Source organism: Rhodotorula toruloides (genome assembly GCF_000320785.1).
Source record: "Rhodotorula toruloides NP11 unplaced genomic scaffold Scaffold31, whole genome shotgun sequence".
NCBI lineage: Eukaryota > Fungi > Basidiomycota > Microbotryomycetes > Sporidiobolales > Sporidiobolaceae > Rhodotorula > Rhodotorula toruloides.
In genome coordinates this window covers 158,263-171,587 of record NW_015622991.1, presented here as the reverse complement: position 1 = coordinate 171,587, position 13,325 = coordinate 158,263, and the positions used below count along the sequence as shown (strand labels likewise).

The window sequence follows — 13,325 nt, the reverse complement described above, 5'->3', positions numbered from 1 at the left end:
GACACCGACCGAAAGCTCGTCCTCGGGGTCCCACGAGTTCAGTGACAATGACGAGACATGCGCTAACGTGGCAACACGAGAAGCGAATGAAGGGGTCGGTGCTACAGGGAGGTACTGGAGACAGAAGGGAGGAGAGGGGAGAGCGGTAGGAGAGTTCGAGGGATGCGAAACGAGTCCCGGTCTGCACAGAATGCGGAAACTGTTAGCAGGTCGAAGGAAGATGGTGCCGGCGAGAGCCAGTACAAGAAGGACGAGAGACCCAAAACACGCTAAACTCACATACTCCGTCTCAGCGGCGGCGTCTTAGTCCCGTTGCGGACACTTCGACAGACGATGTGATGAAGGACGATGTCGGGAGCGTAACGACGCCGGCGGGAGAGCAGGACGGGGCAGCGCGAGGTTCTTTGGGTGCGATGTCGGCGGTTTCGGCGGGACAGTCGGGAAAGCGATATCTTGTCCAGTTGACATCGTCCCACAGGCAAATCAAGCCCGGGTACGGTGGAGGAGCGTAGATCGGCCAGACTGCGCGGAGGGAGCAAGTCAGTGCGTCGAAAACGGACGCGAGCGGGGGTGGATTTACGCGAATGCGGCGCCGCAACTGCCGGCGGTGCTGATCCGCTGCGAGGCAGATCGGCTAAGACCTGCGCTTGGTTCTTGTTCGGCTCCTCCCGAAGCTTGCAATCGATGTAGCGAGTACGAACGACGTCAAGGGCTGAGAAGAGTTGGTATTAGGGTTCAGGCGCTGCGAGCGCACCCGCGAAACGCTGCAACTCACCGAGAAGCGAACCCAACCGATCCGAACGCCTCTGCCTGACTATGCCCAGGGCCGTCCGCAAGTCCTCCAAACTCGCCTCCCCCGTCGGCCGACTCTCGCCCTGCTGTGATTCAGCTGCTGCGATTCTCGCTCGGAGCCCAGTGACGGCGCTTCGGTCGATGAAGTCGTCCGTCCAGAGGTAATGCCAGACTAGAGGATGGATGGATTGGTAGCGAGCCTCGAGTTCTGCTGTCCAGGGAGGGCAACCGGGCCGGGGCGAGACGACGCCGGCGAAGAATGCGCAGTACGGGTACAGCATGTTGCCTCGCAATCCCTCGGGCAGCAGATCCGCCACGACCAAGGGATCGCAAGAGACGTCTGGGACGAGGGAGGCGATGGACATGGCGGAGACGGGAGAGGGTTGGACGTCGTGCATGATGAGGATAGATGCTCGGCCTCAGCACGCGGTCTAGCGCGCCCGGGTGTCGAGGCAGGCCGAATGAGAGCGAGGTGCGATGAGAACAGGCGGGGAGGGCACGGAGGTACTGGGACACCGGCGGAGCGAGGCGGGCAGCGCAATGTGCGCTTCTCGAGCAGTTCTGAGAGTCTAGCTCAGACGCAAGCGATGCAAGCGAAGCCTGAGCGTTGGGACGGAGGGCAGGATCGGGGGCAGGAGACACTTCTCATGCTCGCACCTCTCGTTACTGTTGTTGCGGAAGTCCGCCCGCGCTAAGTCTCTCAAATTTAGCCGCACACTACTGAGCCGTTGTCGTCCAGGTTCGCAACTGCTGCTCGCTGCTGCCGGTTCGCTTCTCGCGCTGTGTCACTATCGCCTCACGAACGATTCAAGCCGCTCACGACGCCCTTACACGCACAGTAACTACGGACCGGAGAGTCCGCGGACCCGACACAGGCGCCTGCTCGCTCCTTTACCTCAGTCGCACATGTTGCCGGCTCTGTCAACGCACCAACGTCAGTCTGGCTCGGCTAGATAACCGAGGAAGACTGCTACGCACTGGCAGAGCTCGTACGCGCTGAGGACGACTCTCTCCGACCCGCCGGCGAGCCCCGCGACCTGCCCCGCCGCCTTGTACTTCTCGACATCTGCGCACCTTGGTCAGCGACCGATCTTCGTGCTGCAAGAGCTTAAACGTACAGGACAAGCCCTGCGTAACAACCATCGTGCCGCCGAGGAGAATTCCCCGGATGGCCGTCGCAACTTTCCACTTCCTCGACCTCTTCTTGGCCTCCTCCCTCTCCTCCTCCTTCGCGTCTTCTTCGCGACGCCTGTGGTCTTCGAGCGCCTTCGTGTTCGCGTCCAGGGCCACGGTGTGAGCGGCGAACGACTCCGCAAGCTTGTTGTTTGCCGTGGCCGCGTTGTTCTGCGAGGTCGCGAGGGCGAGGTTGCTGGCGGCCAGGGCGTCGTACGACTTGGCAAGGGAGAAGTACGAGGTGGCCAAGGTGCGTGCGTCCGCCTCCTGGTCGTTCAGAGCGGGCGGGGCGGGGCGGACCAGGTGCTGTAGTGGGTGTGCGTGGATGGCGGACTGAAGCGGGCTGAGGTGGCCGGGCAGGCGCGGCGAGCGGGGCTTGGGGACATCCTCGTCTCCTGGTTCAGTAGCCTGGGGCATGGCAGCAGTGCGGCAAAGTAGGAGAGGAGGAACGGGAAGGACCGAGCGAATCTCGCTCATTGACATCTGGCTTCCGTCGCGTCGCGTGGCCATTACCAACCTCGCTTCCTCCTCCATCGTACAGACTCAGCCTATCGGACGTGTGGCTGTCCCCGCAAGTCTTCCGCAAAGGACGCTGTCGACCCCTCATCCGCGACACGACTCCTAATACCGCCACCGTCTCGCTTCGAATTAGAAGGCCTGCACCTCTTCGCACGCGCTTTTATCACTTCTCCAAACGTATAGCGAAAGTCGACTACGCAAGGCGAAGATGGTCTGGTCTCGACATCTTCCCCTCCCTTCCGTGCGCCCTTGACTCCCCTCGCTTTCGCTCGACCCGCCTCGCGACAACTGGCGCTCTACTCCCGCGACATGCGACACTTGGGCAGCACCAACGTCGGCGAGAATTGTCTTCCCTCGCACAATCACGACTACCTTTCTCCGTCTCGAACCTGAACATGACGGTCCTCCCGCCTGGGTCAATCGAGGTGGCTCCGATCGAAGCGACGAGGCTCGGTGGGTCGAAGGTTGTGTCGAAGGCGGAAGAGGCTGGAGGGATAACGGGGCGTTGGGGCGGGTGCGACGTCGAATAAGGTGTGTCCCGCCAACGTCTTGCTTCGTCGGCTGCTCTCGCTTTCGAGGTGCGCTGACGTGAAGACCTGCTTCACGCGTGCAGAAGGGGGAACTCGCCGCGCTCGAACAACTCGCATCGAGGTTGCTCGAGAAACTTTACCACCAACTCCTTCGCGAAATCGAGCACGACGCCGCGATGGCCAAGAAGCAGCGGTTGCCGATGCGTAGGTCGATGCTTCTGTTGCGCTGCTTTGCTTCTCGCTTTCGAGCGAAGCACGCAGTTCGTTGATTTTGTGCAGTCGACCTTCGCAAACTGACCTCCGCCATCCTCACAGTATCGACGCCGCTCTCCTCGCCTCCTCGGTCTCACACCTTGGACGGACCGGTACAGGCCGAAACGGTTTGTCGACTTGCTCGGCGACGAGGTGCGTTCATGCGCAAACGTCTCTTAGGTCTCTCCCATCGATGCGCGCAAACGTCTCTCGTCCGTGAAAGACGAGATGTGCCGCTTGGCGTGGATGGTCGCGACCCGCTGACGCCCATTCTCCTCCTTTCCCGCCCACAGCGCGTCCACCGCACCGCCCTCCTCTGGCTCGAAGAATGGGACGCCTGCGTCTTCAAAAGCACCTCAAAAGCGACTGCTGCGGTCGAGTGGAAGCGGGAGAGGAGTAAGAAGAGGGCGAGGGAGGGGACTTCCGGAGCGGGAGGGTCAGAGGGAGGGTTTGAGGAGGCAGCACGTTTGAGACTCGAGTTCGCTTTGAGACAGATGGGAGATGCTGATGGGTTGTGGTTGAGCAGGCTCCCGACCCGTACGGGCTGCCGCAAGAAAAGGTGCGTCTCCCTCCGTCTCCCCTCCCGCTTCTCATGCTCACCACCTCTCGCTCTTTTGTGCAGATTCTCCTCCTCCCCGACCCTCCAGGGCTCGGCAAAACCGACCTCGCGCACGTCCTCCCCGGTCAAGCAGGCTACCAAGTCCTCGAAATTGATACTTCAGACGACCGGACCTCCCGCATCGTCGACGAGCGGATCAGGAACGCGGTCTACTTGCAGGCGTTGATGAGTGGGTGGAAGCCGGGACGAGGCGGAGCGGGCGGGAAGGGGAAGGAGAGAGAGAGGGAGAGGGAGGAGGAAGCGGTGAGGCCGACGTGTGTCGTGGTGGACGAGATTGATGGAGCGGGAGACGGAGGAGGTCCGGTAAGTCTACGCGAGCGTGCTCGGTCTCGGTACTTCTGGACAAACAGCTGCTGACGATGCTCGCGATCGTCCCGCAGAGCTTCGTCAAGACGCTCGTCAAGCTCGTCACCGAAGGCTCGTCGCTGAAGAAGCCATCGAGTACGTTCTCATGATTCTTCAGTTCGCTGAGAATGTGCTGACGGCTTCTTGAGCAGGAAAGGGTAAGGGCAAGCAGCAACGACCGCTTCTACGACCGATCATCTGCATCTGCAACGACCTGTGAGTCCCGGCCAGCCTTATCGCTCCCCTCCCTCGTTCGGCGCAGGTCTCGCTCGAATGCTCACATCATTCACTTCGCACAGCTACGCCCCTGCCCTCCGCCCTCTCCGCCCCCTTGCAAAAATCATCCGCTTCAACCCGCCCACCGCGCCAATGCTCATCAAGCGCCTCCGCACGATCTGCGACGTCGAAGGATTGTCGACCGAGAACAAGCATCTGTCGCTGCTGGTGGATGTCGCTGAGGGAGACTTGCGGAGTTGCTTGAATACGCTTTAGGTACGTTGCTTCTTTTCCCAGCAAAATTCGTGCGCAAACCTCGTACTGACGCGCGTACGATCGCAGTTCATCAAGCGCAACGGCTCGACCGCGGACAAGCGCGCGATCCGCTCATCCGCCCTCGGTCAGAAAGACACCGGCACATCCTCGTCGCAAGTTCTCGACCGGCTCTTCAAGAAACCGCCGAGGAAGCGCAGAGCACCGTTGGGCGACGGAGTCGCCGCAAACGAGCGGTATGTCGCGAGGATCGTCAACGACGTCCAGACGAGCGGCGAGTACGAGAAGATCGCGCAAGGTGTGCACCGGCTTCAGTTCCCGTTTCCTTGCGATCTGCTGAAGGTTGCATCGCGCAGGCTGCTTCGAGAAATACCTCACCGCCCGGCCAACCAACAACGAAGCACTTCCTCGCATCCTCCAAGCGCTCGACTGGATCTATCTCTACGACCAGCTCGACAACCGTCTCCGCTCCGAGCGCGAGTACGAGTTGCTCGCCTACGTCCCGTACTCGTTCGTCGCTTGGTATCCGCTGTTCAGCTCGCAAGTCCCGAACCCGGTCGAGTTGCCCAAGACCGATTACGAGGCGCGTTCGCGGAATCGTCCACGGCGTCTCTTTCGTTATGCGGCTTGCTAACGTCTCATCGCCCTGCCTAGATGTATCTCAAGCGTATCGCACACCAAGAAGCGGCCGATGCCTTCGCCGCGAGCGTTCCGCAGCACATCAAGACCCTCTTCAGCGGTCCAAACACTGTGGCCGAGCTCTTGCCGCTCCTGAATCGCATTGTCGCGCCCGATTTCAAGCCCGTGCGTGTCCCATCCTCTCCATTGACGCCAAAGCCCGCGAGTTGACCGCTTCGTCTCAGCTGCAGGTCAACAGCCAAGTCGTCAAGAACGAGGAGCGGGCGCCCCTGATGCGTCTCGTCAATACAATGATCAGCACCAAGCTCGCGTTCGTGCTTGACAAAAGCGAGGACGGCCAGCTCTTGTTCAAGCTCGACCCGTGCGTGATCCTCCTCGTTTCGTCCGACTCTTCCGATGTGCCTAGCTGACTCGCACGACTCGCCCCGCAGTCCAATCGACGTCTTTGTTCACTTCGACGGCAAGCGGCCGACTGACATCGCTCCGGGTCGCTACGCTGTCCGCCAGATGGTCAACCGCGACGTGCGCCTGATCCGTCTTGCCGTCCTCCTGATCCTTCAGCTGACGAGTAGACCTTTTCTCACGCAGATCGACGCCGAACTGCTGAGACGAGGCGACAGCTCCGCCGGACCGACCAAGACGCGTGCGAGATCTTCTCCGCCTACAAGACGTGCGTCTCGCGAATCTCGCCGCCTGCTCATCCTCTACTGACGCTGCTCGCTCTCTCAGGAACCCGGCGAAGGCTGCAGCGCACGTAGCACCTGAGACGACGCAGGCAGTCAAGTTCTCCGGACGGGCGATTTTCTGAAAGGCATGCTCTCCCGCAGCAGGTGCGTCGACCCCCTCCTTCCAGCTTCTGTACGCTTCTGACATTTGCTTTCGCGGCTGCAGAAGGCGACTCGCTCGCCATCGCGCCTCCTCCGCCGAAGCGCGTCCGACAGGCGACGCACCGCTTCAACGAGGGTTTCTCGAACGCCGTACGCGTCAACAAGAAGGTCTCCGATTTCTTCTAGCCGTACCTTCGCTCGCTTGCATAGACTTGATATTGTCGCCACCGTCGCGAGCGACGAAGCGAGAGAAGGAGCGAGAACTCGCTTGGTTGCTTGCGAGTTCAGCGCGGACGGTCTCCGGCTGAGAGAAGCAGGAGTGCGATGCAACAACGAGTGTACGGAGGAGCAAGAACGAAGTCTACGAAGGGGATGCGGGTATCTATCTCAAGGCGTGCGATTGCGAGTCTAGGAGAAGAGCGTCGTAGTGCTGTATGGGAAGTCTAGTGGAACGAGAATCTAGGCGTCGTCCTTGCGGTGCCTTGCGCAGAACGCCTCGAGACGGTCGCACGCATCAAGGAGCGTTTCAAGCGGCGTAGTCGTGACGAACCGCATGAACCCATCCAAACGGAACGCCGCTCCAGAGAGGATGAACACGCGTTCCTCCTTGTGAAGCGCAGTGACGAACGCCTTGTCGTCTTCGAAATTGAGACCTTCGTACCCGCAGATAAGGTACATCGCTCCTTGCGGGAGACAGGGCCTCAATCCGGTGATTCGGGCGAGGCGGTCAAAGAGGGCTTTTCCGACGCGCTCGAGCTCGACCATCGTGTTGACGTAGAACGATTCGGGGGTGTTGGCGAGCATGGAGGGGAGGGCGCGCTGCATCGTCGAGTTTGGGCCTTGGATCACAAAGGCCTTCTTGCGGAGTGCGATGCGGACGGCACCCATGACGCCGAGTGGGTCGTGGACGATCGTCCATCCCAGACGCCAGCCCGGTGCGAGCCACCGCTTCGAGACGGCTCCAACGACGAGGCAAGGCGCAATAAGGCGTGAAGACGCGGCGGTTGAACTTGCCTTTGACGGCGGGCTGAGTGGCGGAAGCGGGAGGGGGACCGATGACGTTCCAGGCGAGGCCGGCGTAGACTTCGTCGGCGATCACGACGACTTGGTGCCGGTTCATGACGGCGGCGATGTCGCGGAGGTGGGCCTCGCTCCAGCTTGAACCGCACGGGCTCGAAGGGCTGTGTGCGAGAGGTCAGCGAGAGAGTGAGGAGAAGGCAGCGGATGCGAACGCACTTCTTAAGGATGCAGAACGCCGTGTTCTCGTCAGTCTGCGACTCGAGGTGCGCAAGGTCGACCTCCCACTTCGACTCGGGCAGAAGGTTGTAGTAGCGGATCTCGGCGCCCGTCGTGGCAGCTATAGTTTCGTGTTGCCTTGCCTCGTTGCAGCTCCTGCGTTTCGCAAGCTGGGTCAGCGAGCGTTCCGAGCAGAGCACACGGAGGAGAGAACGGGCGCACCTTCCTCAGCTTGGCCTTCTCGGTCGTCTCGTCCTTGCTCGCCTTCCTCGACTGCTTCTGCAGCTGCTTCGTCGTGAACTGCGCGCAGGGACAAGGTGTGTGAGCGTCATCGGGCGAGAGGTGGGCGAGAGGTGGGGGGTCGACGAAGCGGACCTTGAGCTGGAAGAGCGACTCTGCGTGCGATGGTGCGAGTATTTAGCACACCTGACAATGCGACGGAAGGCACTCGCACGCACTCTCGAGCCCGCTCGACATCGTCTTCGTTGTCCGAGGTGTTCGAGGTGATGAGGAGTCGGGCGAGGTGAGGACGGCGTCGCAGAAGTAGCGGCGTCGTGAGTGAGTAGGAGAGTGTGAAAGTTAGCAATCGGGCGGGTTCAGCAAGATGCGGCGCGATGTAGCCGGGTGCAGTGTGAGGAGAAGGGGGCGAATTCGAAGGAGAGTTGCGTCCAGCACTTCGCTCGTCAAAGTCGCTACAGAGAGCTGGAACGGTCGTAACGAGTATATGAGACGCTGCCAGAGCTAACCGAGCCTACCAAAACTTCAAGCGAGAACGCCTCACCGCTCGCGGAACTAGACAGGCGTTGCGAGTTGTCAGTCCGTACAGGATTGGATGGCTACTAACACAAAGGATGTGTATTGAGTGCAACAACAATGAGATGGGGAAACAGAAGGAGGCGAAGGGTGGTACGGCCGCCGAGGCGAAGAGGAAGGATGGCGAAAGCAAGGGGGGAGAAGAGACGAGAGAGCCTGCGAACCGTGGCATCATCGTCAGAACGGCATCATTGCGATGGAAGAGTGTCTGAGCGCACCTGCTTGTCGAGGTAGAAGCGCGGAAAAGGCGGACGAGATGCCATCGAGTCGACGAATTAGGTGCAAAGGGGATTCTGGACCGTCTGTGGGCGCAAGATCAAGTCTACAGAAGAAGAAAGCGGATCAGGCAAGGTGAAACGACGTGTCGCGTACTGGGACCGCAACAAAGATGACCAAGGACTCACCTGCTTGGGCCGACAAGTCCGCCGTCGAAGGTCGCTTGCGGCAGAAGCTTCTCCGCCCCGTCTCGAACCAGCGCAACCAGCGACCTCCTGCATCACAACTCCACAAGCCTTCGGTGCCTTCTCTTCATCCAGACGCGCGTACCGAGCGAGCGCCTCGTCCGCCTTGGCCGACGGACAGTCAGGTAGCTTGTACTGGTCCCAGTCGACGCCGTGATGCCAAAAGCACACAAGGTCAGACTTGATGAGGTAGGGGGGCGGGGCGACATAGATTGGCCAGACTGGAAGTCCGAGAAAGAAAGTCAGTGATTAGGCCTTCTGAAGGGGAAAAGCGGTACGAACGAGAACCGGCTCCTGCGGTAGGCGGCTTGAAAGATGGATCGCGAGGAAGTTGCGCGACGACGTGATCCGGATCCGGGAGAGAAGGAGACGCCTTCAGAAAGAAGTACTTGTCGCGAACGACATCGAGTGCTGGCCAGGCCACAAGCTCGTCAGTGGATGCATCCATTGACGGCAAGCGTGAATACGCACCGTACAGCGAGTCCAGGCGCAGCAGTCTGCGGGTCTCGAGCAGGTCAAGCGCTACTTCGAGGTCGTCGAGACAGGCGCCATCCTCCGTTGCCCGCCTTGGCGACTGCTTGAGCGCCTCGATCCGGAGCCGGATCTGTCGAATGGCCGATGTGTCGAGGTAATCGTCTGCGCGCAAGATCGCCCACACGTCCGGATGGACAGTAGCGTGATAGGCCTCGAGTTCGGCGGTCCACGGCGGACAGTCGGTTCGCGGCGAGGGAGCGGCGGGGTCGTCGGGGTCGGCTTCACAGTAGGGTAGCAGAATGTTGTATCGCAAGCCCCAGGGAAGGAGTTGGGCCATCAGAGCGGGGTCCGCCTGGATCGAAGGGACGAGAGAGGCGAGGGACATGGCGAGGGACGCTGAGACGGCGTGCGGATGCTGAGGGGTTGCTGGTCCTTGTAGCTGTCGAGACGCTCGTCTCGTCGTCCCTGGGAGCTTTCTGCGTGTGGGGTTCTGGCTGATGAAGTGAGGAGGAGGGCGGTCTCGTCCGACGCGGGGAAGTTGGCGTGTGTGCGTAACGCTGGGTCCGTGTGAGTCCTAGAGCAATAGAATCATGCGATCCAACGAGCGCGCAAGCAACGAGGACGCTGTCCAGAGGAGGAGGGATGTCCGCCAAAGGGCGTGAGGTCAGCGGAGAGTATGGGACGACCGTGCAGAGGCGTGCGCCAGCGATTCTCGCGATATAAAAGCCCGGCAGCAGTGAAGGCGAGCCGTCAAGCGCGAGTGTGACGAGACGTAGGAAGGGAGAGAGTGCGGAGCGAGTGTGCGAGGGAGGGAGGCTCTCTCGATTCGTCGAAAACGGCTGATGCGACGACGTACAATGCAGAATCGTTGCAACAAATGGGTGGTGAAGCTACAGCGGATCAAGGAGTTGCAGGCGAGGAGAAAGCCAAGCTGTTGCGGAGGATGAGGTTGTCAGGCAGGGTAGAATGGCTCGCTGAGCGAGGTAGAGAGACGTACCTAGACAGCTTAAAGGTGCCGCCGTCGCAAGAAGCTGCCAAAAGTCGAGAAGAAGCCGCTGGAGCGGGCGTCTCTGTCCAACTGATTGAGGAGAGGCGTCGTCGTGCTCTCGATGGCGCGCACGTCTGCGTCCGGCTCAGCGACAGTCTCCTCCATCGCCGGTACCCCTCGTTCGATACGCCGCCTCGCCGGCTCAGACGTCCCCGTCGGCTGATCCGGCAAGGCGTACTCGCTCCAGTCGACGCCGCTGTTGCGCAAGCAGATCATCTTGTCCTCATGGATCAGCTCAGGATTCCTTGGAAGTTTGATGGGGATGGGCCAGACTGTGACCCGGAAGGCAAGATGAGCGGGCGCATCAGTGCGTAACTTGGAGATACGGCGACTCACGGGACTGCCGAGCGGCTTTCGGCGACTTGACTTCCGCATCGCAAGGCAACATCTGCGTAAGCTCCAGGTAGTCGGCAGCGGGATGCAGCTGTCGTTGATTGTCGAAGTACTTCTGGCGAACGACATGAAGTCCTGGGTGTGGGCGAAGTCGAAGTCAGCGACGGAGGGGGGGAAGCCGCAACAGAGAAGGGACGCACCGTAGAGCCTGTCCCAGCGCACTCGGCACCGTGTCGTGAGGAGCTCAATCGCCCACTCGAGGTCCGCTAGGGAAGCGCCGTCGTCGGCTTCTCGCGACATCTGCGACTTCCTCAATGCCTCCGCTCGCTCCTGCGCTGCCTTCAGCGCGTCATTATCATACCCGTCGTCGATACCGAGATAGTACCAGACATAAAGGCGGAACGTCTTGTAATACGTTTCGAGTTCGGCAGTCCATGGTGGGCAGTCGTCACGAGTTGTGACGATGTGCGAGAAGAGGTCGGAGTAGGGGTAGAGGCTACGATGACGTACGCTCCAGGGTAAGAGAGGAGGAATATCGTTGGGATCAATGCGAGGAATCGGACGAGCGAGGCGAGGGACATGAGGAGGGGACAGTCAGGTTCGCGCGAGGACGTGCTCGTGCAGGGCTACGAGTGAGGATGCTAGAGCAGTCTGCGCGGCTCCAAGCAGTGCAGGACGCCGAGCAGACCCCGACAGATCTGCTCAAGCGAAAACGAGAAAGCGACGAGTGGTGACGGCGCGACGCTGGCCTGTGGGTCTCGCGAGCGGTGTCTGCGTCAAGCAGTCGAGGCACGCTAGTTGCAGCACCAGGCCAGTTGAGCGCTCTGGGGAGGCGGAGCGAGGTGAAGCTGATGAAGCGGGGCGGCGACGAGGAGAGCGAGGCGACTTTGCTCGCAGGTAAATCTGTTGTCGCTTGCAGTAATTCCAGTACGCTCTACGATAGTACATACTGCTCCTCTCGCAGTACCGTGAGACGTTGCGGGCGAGCTCGTTGGCGGTCGTCGTCCTCTCGCAAAGTCTTCACCGGCTTGGTCCTCACCCACCCAGGTCACCCGCTTCTATCCGTGCGCTGTGCATTCCACTGAACACGCACAGAGCACACGCGCTGACCAGTCTTGTCCGCATCCCGCCACGACGCCTCGTTCCCGCCCGCCATGCCACCCTCGCGCTCGTCCCATCCCGCACACCATCCCGCTCTCTCACTCCCCCTGCGTGTTCTGCCGCCAACTCAAACGAACAGACCATGTCGGCTTCGAAGCTCAGCGTCAGCAGCGTGCGCTCCTCGATCGCTCAGATCCTCACCGAGTCGTCGGGCGAGAAGAAGCGCAACTTCGTGCGTCCCCTCCCTCTCGCTCTTCCGCCTTGCGAGCTGCGCGTGCTGACCAGTACTGCTCGCAAACAGGTCGAGACCGTACGCCTGCTCTCCTTTCGTCCCTCTCACCCTCCCTCCCCGACTGAGCTCTGCCTCGCCCCTCCACCTCGCCTCGCACGCGACCGCTAACTCTCCCGCGCTTCTGCCCGCTACGATGCACAGATCGAGCTCCAGATCGGCCTCAAGAACTACGACCCGCAGCGCGACAAGCGTTTCTCGGGCACCATCAAGTGAGGCCGCCCCTCTCGCCCTGTGGATGCGTTCGAAGTGAGGGGAGGGTCTCGGGAGGTTGCGCGGCGGTTTGGACTCAATCGATGGAGTCTGGGATGTACTATGCACGAGGGAGCGATGGCCGGCGGGCGGGCGGGCGACGAGGCAGGCCGGCGAAAAGGATTCGGACCGGCTCAACAGGTTGGTATGTCCGTATGGACACCTCGTTGACCGCTCTCTTGCGCCCTCTCGCAGGCTCCCCCATGTCCCGCGTCCCCGCATGTCGATCTGCATTCTCGCCGACGCTGCCGACATTGACCGTGCCAAGCTCATCGAGCTCGAGTACATGTCGGTCGACGACTTGAAGAAGCTCAACAAGAACAAGAAGCTCGTCAAGAAGGTACGTTAATGCCCCTACAGTCGTTGGAAGCGCCGGGACTGACCGCGAATTCGCCTCGCAGCTCGCCAAGAAGTACGACGCTTTCCTTGCCTCGGAGGCCCTCATCAAGCAGATCCCCCGTCTCCTCGGTCCGGGTCTCTCCAAGGCCGGCAAGTTCCCGACCCCCGTCTCGCACGGCGAGGACCTCGGCAACAAGGTCACGGACGTCCGCTCGGTGCGTCCCCTCGTCCTCCCCTCGCCCTCGTCGTCGTCGGACACGAGCTAACCTACTCATTCCTTCAATAGACGCTCAAGTTCCAGTTGAAGAAGGTTCGCCCCGTTGCTGCTATCATTTCGAGCAACTGGCTGACGAGAACTTGTCCTCCTCCCGCAGGTTCTCTGCCTCGGTGTCGCCGTCGGCCACGTCGAGATGGACCAGGAGCAGATCCTTGCCAACACCATGCTTGCGGTCAACTTCCTCGTCTCGCTTCTCAAGAAGCACTGGCAGGTGCGTACACGGCGAAAGTCACTGTTCCTGAGGAGGCGGCTGATTTCGCCTCGCCCCGCAGAACGTCAAGTCGCTCAACCTCAAGTCGTCGATGGGCAAGCCTCAGCGCTTGTTCTAAGCGGCTCGACTCGACGCCCTTCCACCCCCGACAACTTCTCTTTCTCGAGCGAATCCAAGAGGGTTCTTTTGGTCAACAAAGGATTTTTGTGTTGATTCAGCCCAACTCGCACGGTCTACTTTCGGCGGGGGTTCGAACCATCAATCAAAACGCGCACGCTGCCGTCACCAACGCCTAGCCCTCAGCCA

General features: G+C 60.8%; 6 protein-coding genes across 6 annotated transcripts; 2 read left to right on the top strand and 4 right to left on the bottom strand.

The window, feature by feature from the left end:
• Positions 1–289: 289 nt before the first annotated feature.
• On the bottom strand, positions 290–1,190 carry RHTO_05306 (uncharacterized protein; the record flags this gene model as incomplete). The annotated part of the gene is made up of 3 exons (XM_016418968.1): positions 290–522; positions 581–712; positions 776–1,190. The coding sequence occupies 3 exons, from the start codon at positions 1,188–1,190 to the stop codon at positions 290–292; spliced, it is 780 nt and encodes a 259-aa protein (XP_016270262.1).
• Positions 1,191–2,879: 1,689 nt separating this feature from the next.
• Positions 2,880–6,371, top strand: RHTO_05305 (chromosome transmission fidelity protein 18; the record flags this gene model as incomplete). The annotated part of the gene is made up of 19 exons (XM_016418967.1): positions 2,880–2,998; positions 3,098–3,274; positions 3,330–3,419; positions 3,560–3,731; positions 3,793–3,825; positions 3,889–4,054; positions 4,127–4,188; positions 4,266–4,326; positions 4,383–4,446; positions 4,530–4,674; positions 4,789–5,017; positions 5,076–5,275; positions 5,374–5,523; positions 5,589–5,719; positions 5,790–5,880; positions 5,979–6,028; positions 6,088–6,112; positions 6,170–6,188; positions 6,250–6,371. 19 exons carry the CDS (start codon positions 2,880–2,882, stop codon positions 6,369–6,371), a joined length of 2,106 nt encoding a protein of 701 aa, XP_016270261.1.
• Positions 6,372–6,644: 273 nt separating this feature from the next.
• RHTO_05304 (tyrosine aminotransferase) lies at positions 6,645–7,898 on the bottom strand (the record flags this gene model as incomplete). Its single annotated transcript, XM_016418966.1, has 6 exons — positions 6,645–7,133; positions 7,183–7,366; positions 7,422–7,591; positions 7,644–7,721; positions 7,797–7,816; positions 7,880–7,898. 6 exons carry the CDS (start codon positions 7,896–7,898, stop codon positions 6,645–6,647), a joined length of 960 nt encoding a protein of 319 aa, XP_016270260.1.
• A 736-nt stretch (positions 7,899–8,634) lies between these two features.
• RHTO_05303 (uncharacterized protein) lies at positions 8,635–9,554 on the bottom strand (the record flags this gene model as incomplete). The annotated part of the gene is made up of 4 exons (XM_016418965.1): positions 8,635–8,725; positions 8,781–8,916; positions 8,978–9,106; positions 9,167–9,554. The coding sequence occupies 4 exons, from the start codon at positions 9,552–9,554 to the stop codon at positions 8,635–8,637; spliced, it is 744 nt and encodes a 247-aa protein (XP_016270259.1).
• Positions 9,555–10,175: 621 nt separating this feature from the next.
• Positions 10,176–11,131, bottom strand: RHTO_05302 (uncharacterized protein; the record flags this gene model as incomplete). The annotated part of the gene is given in 4 exon segments (XM_016418964.1): positions 10,176–10,489; positions 10,554–10,685; positions 10,751–11,046; positions 11,061–11,131. The coding sequence occupies 4 exon segments, from the start codon at positions 11,129–11,131 to the stop codon at positions 10,176–10,178; spliced, it is 813 nt and encodes a 270-aa protein (XP_016270258.1).
• A 662-nt stretch (positions 11,132–11,793) lies between these two features.
• On the top strand, positions 11,794–13,137 carry RHTO_05301 (60S ribosomal protein l10a; the record flags this gene model as incomplete). The annotated part of the gene is made up of 8 exons (XM_016418963.1): positions 11,794–11,883; positions 11,953–11,961; positions 12,085–12,152; positions 12,388–12,532; positions 12,594–12,746; positions 12,818–12,841; positions 12,906–13,019; positions 13,081–13,137. 8 exons carry the CDS (start codon positions 11,794–11,796, stop codon positions 13,135–13,137), a joined length of 660 nt encoding a protein of 219 aa, XP_016270257.1.
• Positions 13,138–13,325: the final 188 nt, after the last annotated feature.